Source organism: Castor canadensis, chromosome 1, assembly GCF_047511655.1.
Source record: "Castor canadensis chromosome 1, mCasCan1.hap1v2, whole genome shotgun sequence".
In the NCBI taxonomy this organism is placed as follows: Eukaryota; Metazoa; Chordata; class Mammalia; order Rodentia; family Castoridae; genus Castor; species Castor canadensis.
In genome coordinates, this window is record NC_133386.1 from 207,341,996 (window position 1) to 207,367,543 (window position 25,548).

Genomic DNA, 25,548 nt, shown 5'->3' on the forward strand with positions numbered 1-25,548 from the left:
ATGGCCATGGCATTTGGGTTGCTTCCAGTTGTCACACCACGTACGAGTGTTGTCACGTGCATATGTCCTCTTTCTCCTGGTTAGATGCCGAGGAACGGGATGGCCAGACAAACTGGCAGGCGCAAATGTCCGTGTTAAGAAGCTGCCCAACTTTGCCAAAGCCGTGAGGTCCAGCGCCTCCGGTCTCACTGCACCTGCTTCCACCAATCGCCTTCATCTCAGACACCACCATAATGGTCCAGAGTGTCACGGCCATCTTAATCTGTGCTCCTCAGTAACAAAGTATACCTCTAGATCTTGTTGTTGGTGTGAAGTGTCTGTTGAAATCATTGCCTTTTTGGAATTTGTTATTTGTCTAATTATTCTGCTGTAAGTGACCCCTATATATTCTAGATACAGCTCCTTTATCAGATGTTTGACCTAAACATATTTTTCTCTCAGCTGCTCAGGAGGCAGAGCAAGGAGGATCCCTCTTGAAGGTCAGCCTGGGCATAAAGTGTGGAACCCTAACTGAAACATAAACTAAAAGCAAAAGGGTAGCACCCACCCAGCAAGCACAAGTCCCTGAGTTCAAACCCCAGTACTGCCAAGTTTTTCTGTTCTCAATCTTGTCTTTTTTTTTTTTTCATTCTTTTAATATTGGCTGGAGGAGTGGCTCAAGTGGCAAGAGTACTGCCTAGCAAGCATAAGGCCCTGAGTTCAAACCCAATACCACCACTACCACCAAAAAAAAAAAAAAAGCCCTTCAGGTCACTCTTTGAATAGTATCTTTCAAAGATACTATTTTCAAAAAGAATACCCCCATCTGAGAAGTGCAGTTGTGGTATGTGCTTTTGCTGCCATGTGTAAGAAATCCTGACTGTGGGTTTGTCCTACAAGTCTTACAGTTCTAGCCTTTGTTTAGTGCTGTGACGGACGATTCTTGAGTTAATTTTCATGTAGGATGGGATCAAAGTTCACTCTTTGGCATGTGGATATTTAGTTTTTCCAAGACTATTTGTTAAAAAGACCACCCCTGCTCCAGCATCTGGCCTTCGGACCTGGATTAGCAACTGCTGCCCGTAAACACACGGTCTGTCTGGACTCTGCTCTGTCCCCGGGACTAAGAATTGCTCATCTTTGGCCCACACTGCACTGCCAGCGTTAGTCCCCCACGTCAGCCTGGTTATCCTGGGTCCTCTGCATGCTGGGTTTGTGACTGGTGTCAGATGGAATGCAGGGTCAGCACCGCATCTTTCGCTGTGGACACAGGTGCGTCTCTGGTTGTTTTGCTTCACTTCCTCTCGGCAGAGCTCTGTAGATTCTGGAGTTCCGGTCTCAGTCAAGCACTTTCTATGTAGCTCACATTTTTAATGTTACTTGAAGTAGCAGTTTTTATAAATTGCAATTTCAGGTCATTTACTTTCTGCTAGGATTCAGAAATGGGATTGATTTCTGAAACCTGATCTTCTATCTGCCACCTCCTAAACTCCATCTTAGTGCATACGTGTCAGGTTTTTCTTCCAAGACAAACATGAAATCTGTGAATGAAGACGGTTCTGCTTTGTCTTTTCCAACCTGATGTCTAAACTTTCTTTTTCTTGCCTTATTCCACTGGTGAGAATCTCCAGCTGAGCGTTGAACAGAAAGTGGTAAGACCAGGTGTCCTGTTGTGCACCTGACCCCAGGGGGAAGCAGCTGATGTTTCTTCACCGTGTCAGGACAAGGAACTTCTTTCCACTTTCTATCAGATGAGAGATTTTAAAAGGAATAGTTGCTGCAATTTGTCAAATGCTTTTCTCATGGATACCGAGATGTAAATGTGATTTTCTATCATCATTTGTGAATATGGTTCATTATACTGGTTGATTCTTAAATGTCAAAATAGCCTTACATTCCTGAACCCGAGTTGCGACTTCTATCGAAATGTCAGATTCAGTTGGGTGCAGTGCCTCACACCTGTAATCCCAGCTACTCAGGAGGTGGAAATAGGGAGGATCATTGTTTGAGGCCAATCTGGGCAAAATTAATCAACTCAACAAATAAGCCAGGCAGGGTGGTGCACGCCTGTAATCCAAGCTACCCGGGAGGCTTTAGGTAGGGGGATCATAGTCCAAGGTTGGCCCCAGGCAAAAACATGAGGCCTAAAAATTGAGTAAAAGGACAAAACAGGCTGAGGGCTGGGCCAAGAAGTACAGCGCTTGCCGAACTGGCACGAAGCCCTGGGTTCAAACTCCAGAACTACACGTGTTGGATCTGATTCTCTGAATTTTTTATTAGAATGTTTGCATCTGTGTTCATTAACAATATCTGTTGGTGGCTTTATTGTCTTGTAATGTCTTTGACTGGCTCCCAGCCGGGTCTCAGAGCTTGGAAGGAGTCCCTTCTTTTCAGTTTTCAAGAAAACATTGTCTAGATTGGTTTGACTTTTTTTCCTCAGACTCATGGCAGGATTTACCAAGGAAGCCACATGGTCATGCAGCACTCTTGGGGGGATGGTCTTAAATTACAGTCTTGATTCTTCTAGTAGATACGGCTATTTTAGGTGCATCTTTAATGAGCAGTAGTTTACATCCTCCAAACAACTTGCGCATTTCACCTAGGCTGTCGGGTGCAGTGAGTGGTGAAGGAATAGTCCCATGTCCTCATTTTAATCCACACGGGTGCCACAGCCTCGCTGCTCACCACCCTCCTTCCAATCCATCTGGGCAGACATTTAGCAATTTTCTTAATTTAAAAACATAGCTTTGGGGTTCCACCGTTCTTCTTTTGAATCTATTTGTTCTCCCAGTGTCTATGCCTTGAACATGCTTATTCTGGGGGCCTGGTTAGCCAGGCTTTTCCTGGTTCCTGCAGGCAGAAATGGAGGCGTTCTCTGCCCTGCTCTCCACCTTCCCCTAGCAGACTTCACAGTTCTCTACCAATGCTGACATTCTGTTTCATTTGCACTTAATTCAAAATACTTCGGCCTCCTTCCATTTCTTCTCCAACTCTGTGATATTTTAGAAGCACTTTCCAAATATTTCAGAATCTGCAAGACCTTTTTTTTTTTAATTACTGGTTTTTAGTTTAATTCTCTTGTGGTCAATGGGCATGGAATCGTTTTAAGTTGACGAAGGTTTGTTTTACCACTCAGAATTCTGCATGTTCTGACGACCATATTTATCCTGGTTTTGTTGGGAGGAGGGCTTCCTTCACGTTAAGGGGGCGACAGTCAGATCTATATCTTTATTGCTTTATGTCTCGTTGTTCTGTCAACTGCTGAGACGGCCATATTAAGATTTCCAAGTCTAATAGTGGGTGTTTTTTTTTCTTTTATACATTGCTCTTTTTTTTTACTTACAAGGTTTGAAGATCTATTTAGAAACACCAATTTATGAGTCACCAATAATTTGAATCCCTTAATATACACCCCCGGTCCGATGTACGGTGTTTCCTTATGGCTGTTTTCTTAAACGTTCTCTATTTTGGGACCCTCCTTCCTCCTGGACGGACGAAGAGCCTGGACACCAGCAGCACCATTCAGAACAGTGAGTCCAAGTCCACCAGAATAAAGCAAGCCTGCGGGCAACACTTCTAGCACATCTCCAAATTAGTCCACAGATTCTGCACAGGTCAAAACGTGAAGTTATTAGTATAAATATTTGCCTAGAAATATGAAAAATGTTCTAAAAGAATTTCAAATGATAGGTGTTGATGTTTATGTCAGAACATGTAGAGAAAACCTAATCCATGTGACCCTACCCAGGGTGGTATTCATCACAGCTGGCATGAGGCCAGGGAGGGGACATTTGTCCAAAACTTAATGGTCACTGCCCCAAGTGGCAAGACAGCATGTTACTCTCATTTCTTCTCCATCTCATCTGTAATTTGTACATGCTCTCTGATCAACACCTACCACTTTTCTAACCAGAAAAAAAATATGTCTCAGAACTTGAGAGGGACATCTTTTTACCACCGAGGTGGGCAGTGGTGGCAAAAGTGCGCAGGTAGCAATCCCGGCCCTGGGCAAAGACAGGGAGTGCTAGGGAGACAATGCTGAAAGATGGGGTGAGGCTTCTGGATGGTAGCCTGTGGGGGGCGGTGAATGCAGAGCCCCAGGAGGACTTCCTGGACTTCCACCCAAGGCAGACATGTTGGTCCGTGTGCTCACTGGTCATGCAGAACAGATGGGAGATGGGAAGGCAGTGAGCCGATGCCCCCAGGGAAGGAGGTGGGGGTTGGAAGGAGGAAGAGGCAAGAATCAGTAACTGAGATGCCCACGGCAATGCTAGGCCTCAGAGTAAAAGGGTAGAATGACTAAAATCAAATGAACAAAGCAAAGCAAAACCAGGCAAATAGAACAAACCATGCATTGGCAGAGGGAGGGGCAAAAAGGGAAATTCATTTGTCTCAGCCTGCTTTCCCGGTGTATACACGTGACACAGAGCTGCTCTCCCAGACATCCGGGTTTCCACTTCCAATAGGTTCTCTAGAAATCCCATAAAACTGAGACCCCCAAAGACCTTGCATTGGTTGAGCGGTCACACTGTACCAGCCAAATTACAATGTCAGGAGGAATATACTGTCAGGTAGGACACACAGAAACCCCACAGACAAAAACTTCTGCCAGTCATGAGCTCACGGACTTAATTAATAAAATATACATAATAATAAATTGGTAAAAATAAAAAATAAAAATAATAAATCTACAAGGGACCAAGTCACTATGAGCAAGAGTGCACAGGATAAGTCTCTCCAAGAACTATAGAGGCTAAAATGATAGCGTCTACAAAATGAGCATGTTCCCATGAATTAAAATCCCAAACTGCAACGTAAATACGAGAAAGGTACGAGGTGCTGAAATCAAGCAGATTGACCCCTTCCCCGAGGATGGACAGACATGAGGAAGCGCTTGGTAGCGGTCTCAGTAGGTGAGGACGCCAGCCTGAGACACGCTGAAGTAACTTCACAGGGTGGAAAGCGGTCCACACGCAGCACAGGGCGGCCTGAGGAAGACACGGGGCAGCCCAGGACAGGGCGAGACGGTCCAGTAAGAGTTTCCTGGGGGAGATGGGAGCCATCAGAAGGTGACAGTCTATGACATCATGGTGCTGGCTTTCTGTGAGCCCTCTGATCCAGGCGTCAGCATCACACCCCGAGTAGGCAGGACAGACACAAATACTCCACCACCCGAACCGCTGAAGTTAAACCGCTCGGCACTGATGTCCAAGGAGAGTTTTCAGGTGCCGGGGGTAGGGAAAGCTCACCTATGAAGAGACAGCGGTTTGCAGAAAACACACATCAACCTGTAACTCCCCACCCCCAGCTCCACCATCATTCTGGAAGCAAGGGCAAAATTTTAAAAACCAGAGAAGCAGAAGCTGAGAGCTCCCCGTCAGTGAGAGCTCAACTGTCAGTGAAGGAAGCCCCAGTTTCAGGAAGAAGGAAGTTCAGTTCAGCTGAGAGGAAACGGGCAAGCCTGTGAGCACATCTCAACATTATGAGTGACTAGTTCAGAGAACTGTTTTAAAAAGCAAAATCAAGACACGGGGCAACCCTAGCTCGAGAGGAGTGACAAGGCAGGAGGAGTGACAAGGCACGCCAACGTCCCATGTGATCCTGGAGGAGGCGGCTCAGCTTGAGATGGGGATTGGCACAGCCCGGGGTCCTGAGTGCACAAGGGAGTCGAGGCTGTTTTATGACTCTCGTCAGAAGAGCACAGAAGCACAAGGGGAACCCCAGCCCACGCTGGGGACCTGTGCTTAAGACGTGACCACTCTGCTCCTAGGCGGGGGCTGCTTGTGTACAGGATGGTTCACTAGGCCCACAGTGAGTCCTCAGGATCTCTGTGGACAGCAGCAGTCAGGCCATTGGTGTCAGGCTCCCTAGGCCTGATCACAGACAATAGCCACCTCCTCCTTGCAGACCCCTGGGCCTCCAACTCCACTTCCATCTGGCCGTGCCGAGATGCCCTAGCAAGCCGAGTGGCATGTGACTTGCAAGTCCTGACAAGTCCTCTGTGAATGACAGACACTGCTTTACTGCAAAGAAAGCAAGCCTGGCTGGGTCCCCCTGTGCTCATCCTGGATCACTGGCGTTCCCTTTCTCACCCATAGCACTCGTGGGGACCCCTGCTGTGGAAGGGGGCTGCTTCCTCCTTCCTAATGGGCCTCCCTGCAGGAAGCACACACCCCTGGACCCTGACGCCACCCCGCGCGAGACACCTTCCCCCCCCCACCTGGCTCCACCACAGTCTGTGGCCACCACACCTGCACATGGGTGTGCCCAGAAGTGTATCCTTGGGAAGTCCCCACGTGGCCCAGGTCTCTGCTTGTCCATCTGTAAGTGAGGCCAGTCCTGTAGCCCAGTCCCTCTCGCTGCTACGTGAGCAGCGCCCAGTCATGCCGTGGAAGGGCCATGTGCAGGTGGGTGCCCAATGCCTGTATCAAGGTACGCCTGCCTAACCCACCCAGTTCTCACGCCCAAGATCAGAGGCCAGATGAGGTCCAAGTCCTGGGTTGGCTTGGCACTGGAAGCAAGCATGGCTGTTCATGCCCCACCTAACGCGAGCAGGGATTCTGGGGCTCTTCCAGTGATGGCATCCGTGCTGGGGTTAGCACCCCATCTCCCCACACCAGTACTTCCTGAGAGCCTCCTAGGTGAGGATGACTCAGGTGTATCATCAGCTAACCCACATGACGGGGGGGACAGGGGGGATGGAGGGAGGGGTGGCAGGCCAATGGCTCCAGCTCCAAATCTGGTGGCCCTGAGCTAGATTGACTTCTCACACCAGCAGGAAAGACAAGGCTCGGTGTGGGAGCATCCCACAGAAGGCACCCGCCCGCCCGCCTTTCTCTGCACTTGTTCCTGATTAACATGCCACGGACATCGCCGACGACTTCATAACACCTCTCAGGCTGAATGGACAGCATGGACTCAGGCTGCCCCGTATTCAGCTGACACGGAGAGACGCTTCTCCCGGGCAGGCACTCGGGCTGCATCCCAGGCCGCCTCTGCTCACGCCCAACCTGCCTGTTAGCATTCTCAGAAAGCTTCCGTTTGCATCGAGACAATGGCCCTACCCCTAAAACCCGAGCTGCGGGGCACTGGGCTATGTTGGCACAATTGCCCTTTGTGCCCGCTCCAGGGGGCAGGCATGGAGGGTGTCCTAGGGGCTCGTGGAGATTCGGCCAGGACCCAGCCAAATCCCAACGCGGTCTGATTAGGCTACAGGATGCAGGAGCCCAGTGCACAGTGGAGTGGGTGCCCAGGCTTGGTCCTGTCAAATCAGACGCCCAGGACAGCCTCAAGGAGCAAGAAGCAGCCTCAGCACCCTTCTGGAACATTTTCTGCCCTTCTGCCAAGATGCAGTGTTGGGGCAGTGACCACATGACACAGGGCAACGGCCAACAAGAAGCTGGAGCCTGGTGGGTCAGGGCCTCGTCACCTGTGAGCACAAAGGATCAGGACATTGCAGTCTGTCACCCTCTGCCACACTTGAGACAACTACACTGTCCTTCCCAAACTGGAATGACCTGGAGGGCCCAGGGACATTCTCGTTAGTCCCAGGACACTCTGGTGGGTTCCAGGAACTGTGAAGAAGTGGGAAGACACAAACACGGAAATGATGGAAGAGTAGAGGGGCAGTATCCAGGCAGGAGACCACTGTCACACAGACACTTCTGGCTCTGGAACCCCAGGCCCCACCCCATCTGGAGTGGGAGGTGAACAGGTACATTTTGTCTCCTTTCTGCCAGGCCCAGGGCCTTGGCCACATGGCACAACTGAGGCAGGGTCTGGCTTCCATTGGCCCAAACTCTGGAACCAGGATATCCAGCTACCAATGGGACTCAGCCTGGTGCAGCCTTCCCATGGGACACTGATGGCCACTGAGGAAAAGCAGGGACAGTCTTCTGAGGGAGCTAGTCTCCTGAGAGGGGCATGCCCTTCTAACAGGCAGATTCTAACAGGCAGAAGCCAGGCCACTGGGAACCAACACCGGGCCTTGAGATGCCTATGGTCCAACTGGACTCAGCAAGAGGTCAAGGGGAGGGAGGCTCCTTAACACCTGTGCCCTTGACCTCTCTGCCTGGCAGGCATGCCCCCAAGAACAAGGACACAAATGCCTGTAGATGGTCAAGTCCCTTACGCAAAATGGCGCAGTATCTGCCTAGACGTCTGCACATCTTCCCGTGTTCATGACCGATCTCCAGATGACGTATTATACCCACTACAGTGCAAATGCAAATGGATGCTGTACTATATATTGTTTTCAGAGGGAAGATAAGAGAAAAAGCCTGTATGTGTTCAACACAGGCACAACTTTTTTTCGCATATTTTTGGGCTGCAGTTGGTTGAATCAGCGGATGTGGAACCTGCGAACACTGAGGGCTGACTCACAGCCTCTGCATTGGCACGAGGTCCCCATCACATCCCCTCAGCAGAAGTGGCCGCAAGGGCCGTGCAAAGGGCCTTGGGAGCAAATGGTGGGGCAATCGGGCTGGGGTGGGTTTTCTCCTGGGAAGACACAGGCCACACCCTGGTCTTGGTGACAGCACAGCTATCTCAAATACCCACACTGGCCCCAGAGTATGTGTGTTGGGGGGATGCCTAAAGCATTTTAGGTTAATTTAGGTTAAAGATAGTGCTAGAAAATGTAGCCATTTGGTCGCCAGAGCTCCACAGCCACCCCTGCCTTTCTCTTGAGGGTTATGCTACAACCTCCAGGCGCTCACATTCCACCTGTGCCCAGACCTGCACAGGCCACCTACCTGCCCACTTGTGGCTGGCCCTGTGCCATTCTCAAAATTGGGCTCGACAGTGTTGGAAACAGCAGGTGTGCCTCCTGATAAGTGTGCCACCCAGGGGAGATCTCCTGCCTCCAGGCCTCTGTCACGGAGGTTGGTGAGAAGGAAGCAGTAGTCACATCCAGGCCACGTTCCAGTGGTCAGGCCTGGAGCGAGCGCCCAGCCTGTCTGAGTTTCCCTCACCCCATGTCTATTACAGAGCCTCACCTATGACTTAACCACCACAGCTCTTTAACCAGAATCCAGGACAGGTCTGCAGTTCTGTCACAAGATCCTGAAGAACCTGGTTTTGCTTCAGCTCTGTTGCAGAGGTGAGAATAGAGAAGTAGGTCTGGTCACACCTTAAGGTGCAAACTCAGGGCCCGGGGGCTGAGTGAGAAGTGTCTGCCCCATCAAGACAACCACCCCAGTGCCAAGCACTTGTGTTTTACCTAGCCTGGCACCATGTCTCCAGGGCCTGCACAAGCCCTGTCCCCACAACCCTTACCTCTAGGCTTTCCTGTCAATGGGAAAAGCCCTGAGAGTTCACCTCAGCTATGTTCCATCTTGGGTGGTAACAGAAGAAGTCAGGTGAATGGACCAGAAAATGCCAGCTTCCCTCAACAAAGCCAGGTGGAGGTGACCACCTGGTTCGTTCTCAGCCTATGTATCCTCTCAACAGAATGTGTAGAGGGTCCCCTCCTCCAGAAAGCCACTGCAGAGTTTCTGGAAATTTCTAGAAGTTCCACCCTATCTATTCATCCCCTATTAGCAGACACCCCAGGCCAAGGAGAAAACTCATTCTCCCGCTCAGGCTCCCACAGAAGACAGTGACCCTGTGTGTGCTGTGGGGGCCTCGGGAAAAAGTGCCAGGAGAATCACGGACACATGGGTCAGCACAGAGCATCCAGGCCCTGCCCCGCCCACCGCACCTGTGTGAGGTTTCTCACCGGAACTGTCATAGCCATCCACAGAGAAATGGTCTGGCTTCCGCTCTTCCGGGGGATCGCACGTGATGTGGGGGACTGTCAGTGTCTTCTCTCCCGGACTCACCCCATTATCCTTGTCCAGTTTGAATTTTTTTTTCTTTACCTAAAAATCCACATAATAAATTGGCAGTTCCTATGCATCACCTGCCAGGCCCTCTGCTGCTCTAGCAGCATCACCTGCACAACCCTGAGCCTGGCACTGCCGGGTGGGCTAGGGCCCCAGGACCAAGCCTCACTGTTCTTAACAGATGGGGCAGGGGTCCCGTGTGCCTGAGGGGCCTCATGAGGGGCTCAGGCCCAGGTGCTGCCTGGTGAGCTCACGGCTCAGTAGGGCCAGCGGACAGAAAACTGGTAAGCAGATAAATATGCAAGATGAATATGCAAGCTTGCACCTGGGCAGTGGTGACAAGGGCCCGAGGCAGCAGAGCATGGAGGGGGAACAGACTGGGGACAGCCAGGGCTTCTTTAAGGAGGTCACCTGGAGAAAGGGAGGGAGAGACTGTGGAAGTCAGGGAGAGCGTTTGGATGAAGGAGTAGCAGGCTCAAAGGCTCAGTGGCAGCTGGAAGCTGGGAAGGACAGGTCTCTTCTCTGAGGGTGTGGGCATGGGTGAGAAGTGCAGCCCTTCACTTACTACCCTCATCAAATCATAAGATGCTGGTCCTTGTCTGTGACCCCGAGAACCTCCTCCCTGAGCCAGCACACACCACTGCCTGCCCTGCCCAGCAGGAAAGCCCAATATCAAGGCCCTCTCAAGAGCCTTCCTCCCAGTGGCCAGCCAGAACTCGGCCCACCCTGTTCCCAAGGTGCTCCCTCCAGGTACCTCGCAGTCCTGGCCTTGCAGTGGCCAGTCCAGCATGGCTTCAAGGCTAGGGATCATGAGGATGGCAGGGACCTGGCATGGGCTGTACACCCATGCACAGAATAATGCTGACATCCTGACATGGAGCACACGGAGCCCCCCCCCGCCCCAACCTGCTGGCCAGCAGCCCCACCCTGGTGGCAGCCCCGCCCTGGTGGCAGCGGGGCTGGTTTGGTTACCATGACAGACTTCTTAGGTTTGGGGCTGGGGGAGAGCAGAGCATGGCTCCGGGTGGGCTTCCGGACATAGATCTTCCAGGTGGAGGAGTCAGGGTTCTCAGCAGCATAGCACCTCCATGCAGTCTGCAAACAGGCAGAAGGGAGAGGCTGTCATCTGTCCAGCTGCCCGGTAGGGCCTCTTGGGAAAGCTGCATCTCCTTCCCTCATCCCCAGGCCCTAATCCCTCTCCTCTGGGTGGCAGGAGAAACCACTGCCAGCTCCCAGGCCCTCTACCCTGTCAGCCGGGATCATCCCTCCTGGACCAGGCACCAACTATCTATCGCTCACAGCTCAAATGCCACAAAGACCTTCACCTGGGAGGCCCAATCCACTTGTTCCCACTTCCACCTCCTGAGTCCATCCTGCAGCCCAGCCCTGAGTCAGGTCCTGCACACACGCAGATGTACACACAAATCAGGTACAGCAAGAGTAAAAGATGGGGGTAGACCTGACAACTGGGGTCTACCTAGGGAAGAAGAACTGCAGAAGAGAGGTGCTGGGGCCTATATGCGCGCTGCCAGGCACGGGGAGAACAGGGCTTGGGACTAGTGAAGGTGAGACTCGGGCCGGGAGGCAGGAGTCCTCCCAGGGTCTCCATCCTGAGGTTGTGGAAAGTCTGATGACTGCAGGCAAAACTCTCAGCTTTTGTTCTAGAGGGAACCGCCACAGTGGCCACCAGGGGGGCCTGACCTGAATGAGGAGACATATGGGTAGGGGACCCATGGGAGCCCGTATAGCCCCAAGGTGGGCAGGGATGGAGTAAGAGTCCAAGAGCCCCTGATGAGGACATGTCATGGTAGCCTTGTCACTGCCAGCCCTATGAGCCTTAGAAAGTAGGGACAAGTTGGGAGAAGGTGCCTGCACACTGGCATCGCTTCTGGTTGACAGTCAGACTGTGATAAGAGCCTTGCACAAACATGGCAGCCAGCCAGGGCACCTGGAATAGCAGGGAAGACCCTTCTGATGTCAGTGTATCCCACGGTTAAGCCAAGCTGTCTGTATGCCCTCATTGTCCAGCCTGCAGTCTCCTCCTGCATACTTCTTGACACCCATCGAGGAGTGCCACCTCAATCCCAGCACATCCTTCACCGTGAGTGGCTTTTGAGCGGCCCTTGTTCAGGATGGGCAGCCTCAGGCTTGGGAGGAATTGAACAGGCTCCCCTGCTGTGGGTGCCTGCCCCTGGGCCCAGGAGGATTTATGAGCCTGATTTATGGTCTTCCCGAAAGGAAGGGAGAGACTGTGGAACCATAAAGCCTGAGGGAGCACAGAGCCGCAGGCACACTGCTCCATGGCCACTGGTATTTCCTTGTCCGGGCCCCAGGTGGCCACCTCTGGAAGGGCTTCAGAGGAACGAGGTAGACACCAGGGCTGTGCTGGGAGCCTGAGCAAGATCATGGGAGCCATGGCCCCTGACACTGGGGTACTGCCTGGATAGAGTGCTTTAACACTCCTGAGGCCTGCAGGAGTTGACCACAGCCAGCTTGGGCCTGTCTAGGCCCACAGACCTTCCAGTGGTCAATTCGGCCTATGGTGCCCAGAGTGGCCCACACTGCGCTGCAACCAGCCGTCACACTGGGCAGAGGGTCATGTCCATGGCTGGACTCTGGCCCACGCTGCCTAAAGCCTATGCTCTGGGTTCCTCACCTGGCCACTCACTCTTCATCCCCTGCCAGCAACAAGGACACACAGAGTCAGAACTTACAAATGTTGCCTGTGCTAAAGACTTCGCTTGTATTGAAAGGACAGCCCAGCTTCCTGGTGCTTTCAGATGGCTGGACTAACAGCAGCAGAGCCTGGTGTCTCCCTAACCTCCTCTGGAATCTTCCTTCCCCATTGCTCTTGGGCTATGCCTTCCCTGTTTTCTAGCCTTGTAATTTCAGAGCAGTCGGTGCCATGTGACCATCAGTCCTCAGCTACTTTCACCAGGGAACAGCAACCCCAAGGTTGCTGGGCCACTCAGAGGCCCTACCCCTGCACAGAGCAGGGGCAGAGGATGGCCACCTGAGCTCCTCCCTCTCAGACTCAGTTCTGCACCTAGAGGCTGGCCAGGAGGTGAAGGGGCCCACAGACCAACCCCATTAGCATGGAGTCACCGTGCTAATGCTTCATCCCCAGCCCATAGATGTGGCACTTCATGTGAACTACAATGAAGGGAGATGGGCCTTGTGGTCCCAGGCTCACCCTGTCACCTGAAGAGCAGGTACCTCTCCAAACAGGGCAACTGTGCCAGGGGAGGGGTCCACAGCAAAGGGACCTTGTGCCTCACAGTTCACGTCAGTGCAAGGCTGGGGGCAGGTCCAACTCCCAGACAGGCCAAGCCATTAACAGGATGAGACATGCACACCTGGATGAGTGAGGCGGCAGCCGGGATCTGCCGGTTGAAGTGCTTCTGTCTCTGCTTCTGCTGGACCTTCAGTGCAAACCCAGAGCCCAGGATGCCCTGGGGAGGAACAGAAGGGATGCTCGCCATCACTCAGGCCATGCTGCTTGTGTCAACCACTGGACAAGGGTCCCGGGGGAAGAGAGGGAGTGATCTCAAGGAGGTCAGGCCTCCAGCGTTGGAGATGCCTGCCCCAGGCCAGTTTCAGGGACAGAACTCGCTCCCTAGGACCAACCTAGCAAGGGGCCTGCTCACAGCAGGGCTTCCAGCCTCTCTAGTCCATTCCCAGGAAGCACTTGGGGAGCTGGGAGGTTAGTCATCTACCTGTCCCCAGTCAAGGACCACACCCCAGGGAGGGGGCCAGGGTCAGAGGCTGTTCACAGCTAGGAGGCCAGGACTGCTGCAGTCAGGATGGCCAGTGGGTACAGAGGGCAGGAGACTGCCCACCCTGAGAAGAGACAAGCTGTGACATGCACACAAGTGCTGAACCCATGCCTGTGTGACAACAGATACAAACACACGTCAACACATATGCACTGTACATACACACACGCATGCATACGTGATGCATACACTCCACACTCACACATGTGCACGTGCACACCCAAACACTTGTGCGCCTGTTACAGATACACAGACAGAACACAAGTAAACATAGGACAAACAAATACAGCACAGACACACGTACACTTAGTGTGCACATACAAGATGAAAATAATACACGATAAACATAAAAACGTACATCCAGTGTATACAACACTTACACCCACACACACGTTTGTCCACAGCACACACATATGCTCTGTTCTCCCACAGTGAACTTGGCTTCCACACTCAGCCTGTGATTTCTGGAAGGGGACAGGCAGTGCAGCCACTCCCAGCTACAGTACAGGGCTACTTGCTCCCCCACCAGATGAACAGGTTCTGTCTTTGCAGTGAGGTGGCAGCTGCCTCACATCCCACCACTCTGTGCACAGCCAGGCCAGACCACCTCCCACCCGCTCTGAGGAGTCGGGAGCAGGGTGGGGGACTGTGTCCTGAACCCATGGTGGGTAAGTGCCTTCAGAAAGGCAGGTACTGTCTTGGGTCTGTACGTGGGTCTGTTCACAGGGAGGGCCCCAGCCGGCAGGGAAGGCCGAGGTGAGTCCCCCATGGACACCTACCGCTGGCAGTGCAAAGAAGGAGATGGCGAAGACAGAGAAGCAGGAGGCGATGGTCTTCCCGACCCATGTCTGGGGCACCTTGTCCCCGTAGCCGATGGTGGTGACTGTGACCTTGAGGAGCAAGGGCAGAAGTCAGCAGCTAGAGGGTCTAGAATCTAAGGAGGGGCTTAGCCCAAACCCACCACCGTGTGAGCTGAGGCCAACTCTAGACCTGACAGCCACTGTCTTCTCTTGCTGCCCTCTGTGCAGCTCAGCAAAAGCACCAGGAAGAGCATGGCAGGTTGGTTGAGTCCTCCAGACTAACTGTCCCAGCCTACATGGCTCACAAGGACACAGAAAGGGCTCTACGTGCACAGGACCGGGACTCAGAGCCCACCCACAGGAGGCCAGGCCTCCCTGCGCCATCACCGACCAGCCCCATCCCCGAGGAGCCCGGCTGGCGGCCACCGACATCGTTGTGCACCAGCCCCCAGGAGGCCGGAAGCTCCCACCGAGGCCGGCCGTCCACAAAGAGCTGGGACGGGATGACGTGCCGCTTCCTGCCACCAGCCCAGGGCTCCAGATGTTTCATTTTCCCCTTGCTGAGAGAACAAGACAGGGCTTCAGCCTTCTTCTCAGTGGGGAGCCGTCCATCCAGGGCATTCGGCGAGACAATGGGATCGAGGGATCCCCCACCCAGGCTGGCCCCCTGCTGGCATCTGAGGTTTGCTCCCGGGGCCTCTGCTAAGGTTGAACATGGTGTCCTGCAGGGTCTCAGAGCCCACCCTGGCTATGCCTGGGCTGCCGGCTCGCACCCTGTGTCTGCCCGTGTGGCAGCCTCTGGCTCTCAGGAGCAGGCCCTGGGTCTGCCGGGGTGATCTGGGTGCCCAAGCCTCGCTTGTCACAGACTTGCACCCATACCCAGGGTGGCAGGGCAACAGCACAGTGCCCAGGCCCTCCCTGCAGTGGGAGCAGGCCACTCTGGCAGGAACCTGTTGCCTGTGGTCTTTGCAACCGCTCTGAGTACCTCATTGGGATGCTCAGCTCAGCTCTTATCCCTGAAGGCCAAGTGGTAGCTTCCTGCACTGGGCCAGGAAGGCCTTCTGGGCTGAGAACCATTTGAGAGTCCCTATCTGAACCCTGCGACACAGGGCCAGTGTGGATGGTACCCTAGTGAGGCCCACCGAACAGACTCCAGCTGAAGGCAAGGCCCAGAGAGGCAGTGTCACAACCCGCTGTGGCAATCACTGCCCGCTCTAGCCTCAGGGAGACCCTGTCCTCTATGTGGCCCGGATGTTTTCCATCAGCCACTGAGGAGGAGGTGAAGGAGGAGGAGGAAGAAGAGGGCAGGGAGAGGCCCGGTGGCTAGAGCCAGGCAGGGACGCACATTCAAAGGGACACGTGGACAGAGAGACAGACACCGTGGCATGGGAGACTGCTCAGAGCCACTGGAACAGGAGTTACACAGGATGCCCTGGAGCAGAAACGACCACGTGGCAGTAAACAGAGTTATACTGATGGCCCGTTGACGTGTTCTGAAGCAACGGATGAATTTTAGCTTCAGGGCCAGCAACGTGACACAACAGACCTCTGCTGAGCCCTGGGCACCCCCACCAGTGCCACGCCACACGGCATGTTTGTCTATAGCCCAGGTACTTTGCAGGCACTGCGCACGATCCATCTCCCCCACCTGCCCACACCGAGCCATTCCCCGCCTGTCACTGTCCTTAAGCACACACATCCCACACAGAAGCGGAGTGCACAGGAAGACAGTTCCTGCTGGGCCTGTTAAAGGGACCACCCGGCTCTGTGCATGTGGGCGCACACTCACAAATGTGCCTCACACGGAGATGGGGACACACCCCCTCCCATGTGCATACCCACGCTGAAACACTCACAGAGCCCCGTGCAGAGGCAACGTGAGGACACACACGTCACCCACCCAGCGCAGGTCACACAAAGGGTCACGGAGCTGGTGCCACGTCCATCTCTGACACTCAGGGCACACACCACACACACCCAGATACCTGCAAGCTGAGGCCAGGCTGCTCCGAGCGCCTCCTGGAGGGCCTGCACCCTCCCCACGTGGGAGGCTGGGCCACAGCTGCCCTTTCCAGAGGGTCCGGCGCCTTGAGTGGCCACTGGGAGGGCAGGTTCAGGCCACACCTGGGCAGGGCCCTGAGCCACTGCACCCACCCTGTCAGGGGTAGGGAGTGAGGGTGGCCCCACCTGGCAGTGCCCCAGTCCAGAGGTGCTCGGCAAGACAGGGCCCAGAGACACCATGTGCTCATCCAAGTCACAAGAAGCAGCCCAGTTGCACTTTCCTTTCAGTTATATGTTTTTGTGTGGAAATGTCATAATTTCTCACAGTTATTTTACATATGTAAACACGTAAATGGGTCTACTATTATTTTTAAAATACGGAAGCATTTTAAGATATGTTTTATTATATATCAGTAGATAAAACCAACGTAAGTGCTGGGTGCCAGTGGCTCATGCCTGTTATCCTTGGGAGGCTGAGGTCAGGTAAATCAAGGCTCCAGGGCCAGTCCAGGGAAGAAAGTTCTTGAGACCCGCCCCCCCCCCCATCTCCAAAATAACCAGAGCAAAATGGACTGGAGGTGTGGCTCAAGTGGTAGAGCCCCTGCTTTGCAAGTGCAAATCCCTGAGCTCAAACCCCAGTTCCCCTGCGCCCCACCCCCACCCCCACAAAAGAATAACCATAAGCAACGATCTCTATAAAGAGCAGAAAGGGGTCCTGAGGGCATTAAGTTTGAGAACGGCCACCCTCTGAGGCATGAGGGTGGGGTCAGCCTCCAGGCGGGCAGGCCAGGAGCATAACTGAGGGGGCAACAAACCCAGCACACGCTGGTGTGTTAGCAGGGGTTATTTTAACGTTAGAGTAACCTAGACTACTTCGAATATTTAAATGTTTTTCCTTGTTTTTTTAGTATATTATTTTGACTCTAAAAGTCTCAATCATTGCTAAAAGCAATCTATAGTGGTGAAGGGGAAAGAAGAGGGGGCGGAGCAGGGCACAGGGCAGAGGAGGCCATGGTTACCTGCACAGGTGGAGAGAGCTGAGGCCGCCTCCCACCCAGAGGAGCTGCCCACGAGGGACCCTCATTCCTGGGTCTCAGCTGGACCCACCAGCGGCAAGAGGAAGGACAGCCAGCGGCGGCCCCGGACTGCAGGCCCCTTGGAGCGCACCCCTTTGGCCTGAGGCCCCTGGACCCCCCCCTACAGGCCACAACAGACCCCCTTGTCCCCCGGAGATGGCCCATCTCCACAAAGTCGTTTCGCTTGTTTTTCGTAAAGTCACAGACACAAACGGCTCAGGAATGGGCTGTTTTACGGTCCTGTGCCTGGAACTTGTCACTAATGGCCAGCCCACCATGAGGAAGGCAGTAGAAATTTCTCTGGGGCCGATGGATGGAGGGACAGAGCCAGGACACCCGCTGCGGCTGCTTGCCAGGCAGCAGGGCACACGGGAGACTCACGCTTGAGCCCATGGATGCCACACACTGGTGACGGAGCGTGCCAGCCTCTCACCTCACTCCCGGGTCCACGGACAGGAGAATGTTGGGCTCCCACCTTCTCTGGTGAGAAGCCGGCACTGGTAATAATCTAATCCCTCCTTTTTGAAGCATTTTCCTTGAACATGACCTCTAAGGGCACAGAGAACCCTCAACTGCAGCCCCAACTGGTGCCCCAGGCTTTCTGTGTGTAACTCTCTGACAATCCGTGTAAGTCGGCCCATATTTAATATACTCATTTCACAGATGGGCCCAGAGAGGTTGGTTCACCTGCCCAGGGCCACACAGCTGGTGCATGATACAGGTAGACTATGAACGTAGCACCATCGTCTGGCTCCACCTCAGGTGCCTGATTCTGTCACCTTACCTCCTATTTGGCTGTTACCTGACACCATCTCTGTCTCCTCTAGGCTGAAGAGTAGCTGGAAAGTTTGTTGCCCGGGATATCTGAGGACTCCTCCTCACTGGTATGAGCTGAACCCCTGTCTCCAAGAGGAAGTTTATCCTGTGCACCCTCACTGGGCTGGCTGTGTCCACGTAACAAATCCCCGAGCACTGGTCAATGGGCAGTAAGTAAATACAGGAAGATGGACATGCCTGTGGACTCCTAGTCATCCCACAAAGTCCAGCTGTAAAGTTCCCTCCTTGAAGAGGGCTCTCTGGTGAGGGTCCTGCAGACCCTGGGTTCTCACCGCACAGCAGTCCCTACTCTGCACAAAAGAGGAAGAGCCCTGGGCTGGGTGGGGGCTGAGTGCCCCCCACCCTGGCCCACAGGCCTCTGCTTCTGCAGTGTCCAAGGAGGCCCTGACACCAAATGCTGCCTCTGGACAGTCAGAACACCTGGGAACCCTGCCCCACCCCACCCTGGCCCCTCTGGCCATGCTCTGCCAGGATGCCACAGAGCCTAGGAGGTGGAACTTTCCGGAGCCTTCAGGTGAGGAGCGAAGGCCGCTCAGACTCTGTTTTGAGAGGGGCTGAAATACAGGGGCGGGGTTCCGGCCTTTTCCCTCTGAGTTCTAAACTTAGACACTGCGGGGTAAACAGCCCAGCAGCCGCCTGTTTTCCGAGACCCCCAGGCGCAACACAGAGGAGCCGGTGTTTGCAAAACCTGCTTTCCCTCCCCTGGAGCACAGCACAAACAGACGCATTTTGTTCCAAGGGCAAAGAAAAAGTTCTGAAATGCTCCCCCAATGCCTTGCAGCCACTCCAGGGCGCCACACTCAGGGGACCCAGGAGGCTTCACAGCCGAGCGGACATCCCCAACACAGGGAGTGGACACGAGGGAGCACTTGGCCATGGAGTCTGCACCTTTTTACTTCATAGCTGTGGAAAGGGAGGTCCAGCGAGAGGAGGGACCCTCACAAAGTCTGCCTGGGACACCCACCGTCCTCGGCTGAATTGCGTCCCCACAAAGTTCTGTCCACCTAGCCCCACGAGTGCTCTTATTTGGAACTGGAGTTGTCAACGACATGATAAGGGTTGGAAGGTGAGGTCATCCCGGATCCTTGGCCGGGTCCCAAATCCAGTGGTGAGCGTCTTCAACGTAAGAGAGGCAAAGGAGCACAGCAGGATGAGCCAAGGGACGCCTGGGCCACCAGAAACCGGATGCAATGAGGAGGGACCCTCTCCAGAGCCTTTGGAGGGAGTGCAGTCTTACCCAGATCTCAACCTCAGACTTTTGGCCTCTAGAACTAAAATAAATGTCTGTCATTAAAGCTACCCACTCTGTGGGGCTCCGTGTGGCAGCCAGGAAACAAATCCAGTGCTGTCCTGGGTGCCATGGGACAGATCACCTGACACCTGACGCACTCATTCACTCACTTTCTGGACAAATGCCCGCTGAGCTGAGGACCCTGCTGCTGCCCCAAGGCCCTACGGGCCAAGGAGCAAGAGAGGGTCACATCCAATCAGGAGAGCCTTCGGTGGTCGCCCATCTTTGGGTATGTGCCTCTGTCTCCTCCTAGGAGAAGCAGGACTGGTTCCTGCCCCCAGCCAGCACTGCTTGGCCTGGGGGAGGGGGGAGTCCAAAGTGGCCTGGCCTGCGGGAAATGCCCCCACCTGCTGGGTGCCCCTCGGAAGCAGGCAGGCAGGTTGACAAGACATTAAGCAGATCTCCTGTCCAGCCCATGCTCCATCCTCCTGGGCCTCCACTGGGGCGGAGTCTCTCCCTGATGGGGTGGGGGTGAGGGAAGCTGGGGGGTGGGGTACCACTGCTCAGGGCTCAGTGGAATGTGAGTACCTGGGCTGCCCCTGTCCTCCACTTTCCCAGTTCTGCTTGCCTGAGGTGCCAGGAACACAGTCCGTCACTCAAGCCTTGTCTGCTCTCACTGGATAGCTACAGGATGACCAGGCAATGACTGAGGGCTGTTGGCCCCTGAGCTGGGCAGCGGGAGACCAGACAGCTAAGGGCACAGGGCCTCATGGGAACAATAGCTAGACCAGGGTGCGCAATGGCCGAGGTGCACTGGGGTTGACGGCGCAGGCCGGGGCACTGGTGCCAAGGCCCGGCACAAAGGGGCCGTGTTCCCGGCCGGCAGACGGATGTTTGCACAGGTGTGGGAGTGGGAGCGCCGCTTTGCTGCAGGCCAGGGGGCCGGGGGCCGGGGAGCAGCTCCAGCAGACGGCCGGGAAGGCAGGCAGGGCAGCGCCAAGGCTGGGCACCACTTATCAGCCATGCCTCAGGCAGTCACCCACTCGCTTCCTGCTGCACCTCGGCCCGCACTGCCCATCTCCCAAAAGGGAATTCTGTCCCTCCTCGCAGGCCCTGCCCCATCCCTGAGATGCATCCCCCTGCCACAGGAGAGCTCTCTGCCTGAGGGCTGAGCCCTCCTGCCCAAACCTGCTCAGGCCTGCTATACGAGGGCTTTGGGGACACAGGCCCCAGGAGGGCGGGCAGAGGCTGAATCCAGGGCCTGCCCCAACCTGGGAGCTTGACTTTCCTGAACTGCTGTGCACATTGGAAGCACCCAGAAAATACACTGATTCATCCCGTGTGGGGAGTGTCCGCTGTGTGCCCAGCCTGATGGGGGACACAGGGATGAAGGACCATGTGCTCGCCAGGCTTCCTGACCTCAGCGGCCTCCCTTCTGGTGGAGGTTGAGGGCCCTGACAGGGAGCCAGCTGTGAGCCCTTTCTTCCTGTACAGAACACTTGGGGGGCATGGGTGGGGGCCTGGTACAGCTGTCCCCACACCTGTCTGTCCCATCAGGTGCTACCCCCCAAGCTTTAGCTCCCACTTCCTGCAGGCTGCACCTTCTCCTCTTCTGGTTCCGGCCCCACTCTCCCTCCTTCTCACTGGCTGACAGAGGTTAGCAGGCCTCCTGGGAATGCCGGGTCCAGATGGGAGTTGGCTTAGGCTCCTCACATCCCATCCAGGGCTGCAACTGACCAAGGCATGCTGGCACCTCCCTGGGTCTTGGTGGCTTCTGGACAGCCCTCTGCCCCTGCACCTGAGGGATGGCATGGAACCTATGTTCCCTGCAGAAAACCCAAAGCTGGATCCTGGACAAAGGCCAGCTCTCAGTGGAGGACTTGAAGGCTTTATGGCAGCCACCAACTCTGGAGGACACTAACCATCCAGATGGCCCCCTAGAATCCCAGGCCAGCATTTAGGGTCTTAAGAGACAGGCCTCAGGACACACACTAGCAGCACAGGACTTGGGAGCACATGGCCTGAGGGGTACCCTATTTTCCATAGCCCCATCTCCCTGGGAACACTTCTCTCCTCCCTGACTCCCACCCCACCTGCACACCTGGGCCCAGCCTCGCCTCGCTTTGGGACATGTGATACTTATGCACGGGACACAGGGCCATTTGTCACTTACTGGTCTCCCCTCCCCACACACTGGCCGCTCGGAGGCCCTCAAGTCACCCCAACCCAGGCTCCCAGCTGCTGGGGTGGCTCGAACTTGTCCCCCCAGCCTGGGGCCCAGCTGACCCTTATGCAGCAAGAGAACCTGCAGGCCCCAAGTCCACGGAGACCTGGGCTCTCAACCCATCACAGTGCCATGCTATTTCATGTCTTGCTCCTTGGGCGCAGGGAGACCCACAGGATCAGTGTAGAACCTCCAGAAACACCCAGAGTACACGTCTGACCCCCACACTCCCACCCACACCCAAGACCCCTCCAGGTGGAGGCACCAAGTCCCCGCACAAGCTCCCCTATTCCGTCAGACTTCCCTTCCAAAACACAAGTTCAAAGGTAACGGTGTCCAAACTTCACTCAGTGCTGAGCCTGGGGCCCTGTACGATTGGCTCCAAGTACAGCTTTACGCACAAAAGCTTTTAAAAGTTGTAGTGAGGAGCCACAGTCAGGGAGGCAGAAAACCTCCAGAGACCATAGCCCGGGGTCCTGTCCCCGCCTCTGCCTGGGCACACACAGCCCCACCTAGGACACCCCTACCCAGGGCCCCAACTTACCACCCCCCACCACAGGGCATCTGCGTAGCTGCCGAACTCAATGCGGCCTGACTCGTTCACTGCATCCTTCTCAGCCAGGTACACGAAGTAGGAGGAGAAGATGAGGCCCAGGAAGCCGATGTACAGGGTGGTTATCAGCTCCTAGGCCGGCAGACAAGACCGCATCAGCCCACGTGGGCAGAAGCCTTCCTGCGAAAGCACTTTCGCTCACACCTGTTGCAGCGAGGGACTGCCTGGCCGGTAAGTTCTGGCATTTACCAGAGCATTCTACACGTGTTTCGCACACAGAGCTAACTCCAAATACCCTACTTTTTCCCAACTCAAAAATGGCAGGTGTGAGGGGGTCTTGTCACCCAGAAGTGAGGCTGCTCCCAGCTGTTACCCTGGGCCTGTGCAGCCTCAGTTGACCATCACTTGCGTCTTCCACAACAGGATAGAACCAAGCATTGGCCGGTCCCCTACAGAGCCTCTGTGAAATGAAGGGTCCCCGAGGCAACTTGGGAAGGCACTGAAGGCCATCATGTTAGCTGCCCTGTCCTGGATTTGCCTGGCTTTAAATTTCTGAGCCTCATAGACTTTTTCCCCCATCTGTGTTTCTGCAAGACGCAATGGTCTCGTGTTCCCAGCCCGGAGGAAGGTGGTACCGGTCTCGCATCAAACTGGTAGACCGAGGACACTGGCACCACGGTGTGGGGTGGAGTGACCTCCAGAGATCCTCCCAGGAGGCTCTGGGATTTGGGGCCCATCCACAGACCCAAGTGCCCTGGCACCTGCCCCCTTGACTGACTTACTGTTACAGGCTGTTCTCCCCCCGCCCCCTCCACCTGGACCACCCACCTGGCGATGGATGAACACCACAGAGCCCAGGAGCCTCCAGGTGCCGCCCTGGCGGTCGACATGCAGCATCCGCAAGATCTGGAGGAAGCGGATGCCTCTGGAAAGGAGACAGAGCAGGCTAAGGACCAGGTCAGTCTCAGGCATCCTCTCCTGGCGTCCCTGCCCATGCCAGTCCTCTCTTCAGTGGGAGAGACACGTACACACTGCCCTTCGGACCAGGACTGTCTCGCTTCCTGGCCTCAGCCTTGGTCAGGTGCCTCTGACCCCTGCCCCGCCCCAGGGCAGCCCTTCCCAACTGACTCTAACCCCACTTGCCCACCATGGGGTCAGGGTGAGGGCCAGCTGCACTTCTCCAAACTCCTTTGGACCCTAGGCTGCCTTCTGGGGAAAGTTTATAGATGAGCAGACTGGACACAGTCAGGTTGCTACCCAAGTTCTGGAAGTCAAAAAGCACTGGTGAGGGGCCTTGAACCCAGGGCTGCCTCAGGACCCTGAGCCACAGCTGCTGCCTGCCATGCCAGCTCTGCTCAGCTGGGACAATGAGCAATCAAAGTGCGGTGGACAGAGGGCGAGAACACCCACAGCTGGGAAAAGGCAGCTGGGTGACAGGTCAGCCCCCTCCCATCCCTACAGCAAGGGGTGTCCCCCAGGGAGAGCTCGAAGCTTGGACATACCTGATGGCTGACGTGGCGAACACCTGCCCTTTGGAGCCCACACAGAGGACAACCATGGAGGCCACAACCACGATGAGATCTGAAGAGGAGCAGCTTGTCAGGACCCTCGGCATGGGCCCTGCCTGCCCCTGGGAGGGGGCCTTGCTGCTCACGTGAGACAAGGTCCAAATGGGACTTGGGGACAACCCGGGGGGGGGTGGGGGATCGGCAGTGTCTGAACCACAGAGGCCCCACCTCCATGTCCCAGCCAGAGCTGGGCCCTATGCTGAGGCCTGCGAGGTGCTACAGAGGACAGAGCCTCAGATCTGGACCTGAGGCCAAGTCAGGTAGTTCCCAGAAGATGTGAAGGGCCAAACACCTTGTGTGGAGGGTCCCAGGCTGCAGCTGGCTCCCGTGCTAGGGACCTGGATGTCAACTCCCTCTGGCCTTGGGGTACCGCCCTGTCGTGGGGCAGGTAGAATAGTGTGTGTGTTGGGGGGTGAGGTGTCGCTCAGTCCTTGGGAATGCTCTCTGGTGGTGGTCATGCTGTGGGCGTCCTTCTTGTCCCAGGAACCTGGGGTGGCATGTCTACAGGTGGATGTGACTCACCGATGATGGAAATAGGCTTCCGGGCAAAACGCAGGCGGCCCCAGATGCCCACGTACTTGCTGCGGCAGCCTGCAGACCAGAGGCGGACCACGTACTCTGTCCCGAAGAATACCACCAGGACGATCTCCTGAGGAAGAGGGCGGCCAGCTCACCACGCGCCTCTGCGGCCTGTGCAGACCCCCATGCAACTCGGCAGGCTCCCAGGCCAAGAGCCTGTGCTCAGGGACTCACCGAGAGCAGTAGGCAGGTCTCCACCTGAAAGGACAGGTGGTGCCCACCTGAAGAGACCAGAGACCAAAGTAATAGTGACAGCACCCAGCTCGTGCTTGAGATAAAGAGCAAAGCATCCCGGGAAGAAGCACGGGGGAGTTAACACCCTCCTTTGCAAAAAGCGTTTGCTCGGGACCCTTCGGGGGAGGGTGTGTAGGGATTGTATGTGGAGGTGTTGGCCCCCCGGGCTCTGTGGCCTTCTTGAGTTGTTGGTTCCAACTCTGTCCTCAGGTCCTGGGGACGGGTTTTGGGTGGGTGTGGCTGAGTCCACCAGGACAGGCTACTTTGGCCTTGTCCCCCCACTTCCCAGGCCCCTAGTTGTCACTCAGGATGGATCTGCTGGATGAAGGAAGACAAATGTGCTACCTGAGCCACTCAGCTGCAAGGACTTGGGTTCACCTTGTTTCGTGTGGGGACACCGGGGCTCAGTGCCATGCGTGTCTTTGCAACACAGAGCACCAAGGTTCTAGTCAGAGTGACTCCATGGGAAATGGCACACCTGACCACTGGTGGCCCCAGTTGAAAGAACAGCACCCCAAAACAACAGCCTCCACTCAGCTCTGTGCATCCATGGGCCACCAGCTGGCTGGTATCAGGGTTTTCTTATTTTCAAATACTTTATCGTTATGTGAGGGGACTGAGGATCAAATCCAGGACCTTGAATTTGCCTGGCAAATGTACTACCTCTTAAGCTATTCCCCCAGCCCTGTTGTTTTTGTTCGGTTCTCGAGATAGGGTCTCCCTAACTTTGCTGTGATCCTGCCTTCCAACTAGCTGGGATTACAGGCATATGCTACCACACCTGGCTTATCATTTAAATACCCTCTTAGCTATGGCTTCTGATGGGTGTAGGTCCATCCAACTACCTTGACCTTACACTTGAGGAG

The 25,548-nt window shown here is 55.2% G+C and overlaps 1 protein-coding gene and 1 long non-coding RNA gene across 6 annotated transcripts in view; one reads left to right on the top strand and one right to left on the bottom strand.

The window, feature by feature from the left end:
• The window catches only part of LOC141415091 (uncharacterized), a 113,014-nt gene extending 88,616 nt beyond the window's left edge, over window positions 1-24,398 (top strand). The window contains exons 2-5 of one of the 2 annotated variants that reach the window (XR_012440125.1): window positions 18,284-19,813; window positions 22,367-22,532; window positions 23,092-23,258; window positions 23,763-24,398. This is a non-coding gene — a long non-coding RNA (uncharacterized lncRNA). Of the gene's footprint in view, window positions 1-18,283; window positions 19,814-22,366; window positions 22,533-23,091 lie in introns of both variants that reach the window. The other variant, XR_012440117.1, reaches the window with a different exon arrangement.
• The window catches only part of Kcnq1 (potassium voltage-gated channel subfamily Q member 1), a 328,142-nt gene that overhangs the window by 221,608 nt on the left and 80,986 nt on the right, over window positions 1-25,548 (bottom strand). For 2 of the 4 annotated variants that reach the window (XM_074051015.1, XM_074051023.1), the window contains exons 3-10: window positions 24,392-24,518; window positions 23,804-23,882; window positions 23,130-23,226; window positions 22,293-22,433; window positions 14,359-14,469; window positions 13,160-13,255; window positions 10,776-10,898; window positions 9,680-9,839 (exon numbers count right to left, since the gene is read on the bottom strand). In XM_074051015.1, coding sequence (XP_073907116.1) covers window positions 9,680-9,839; window positions 10,776-10,898; window positions 13,160-13,255; window positions 14,359-14,469; window positions 22,293-22,433; window positions 23,130-23,226; window positions 23,804-23,882; window positions 24,392-24,518 — 934 coding nt within the window. The remainder of the gene's footprint in view (window positions 1-9,679; window positions 9,840-10,775; window positions 10,899-13,159; window positions 13,256-14,358; window positions 14,470-22,292; window positions 22,434-23,129; window positions 23,227-23,803; window positions 23,883-24,391; window positions 24,519-25,548) is intronic. The other 2 variants (XM_074051017.1, XM_020168788.2) reach the window with 1 other exon arrangement.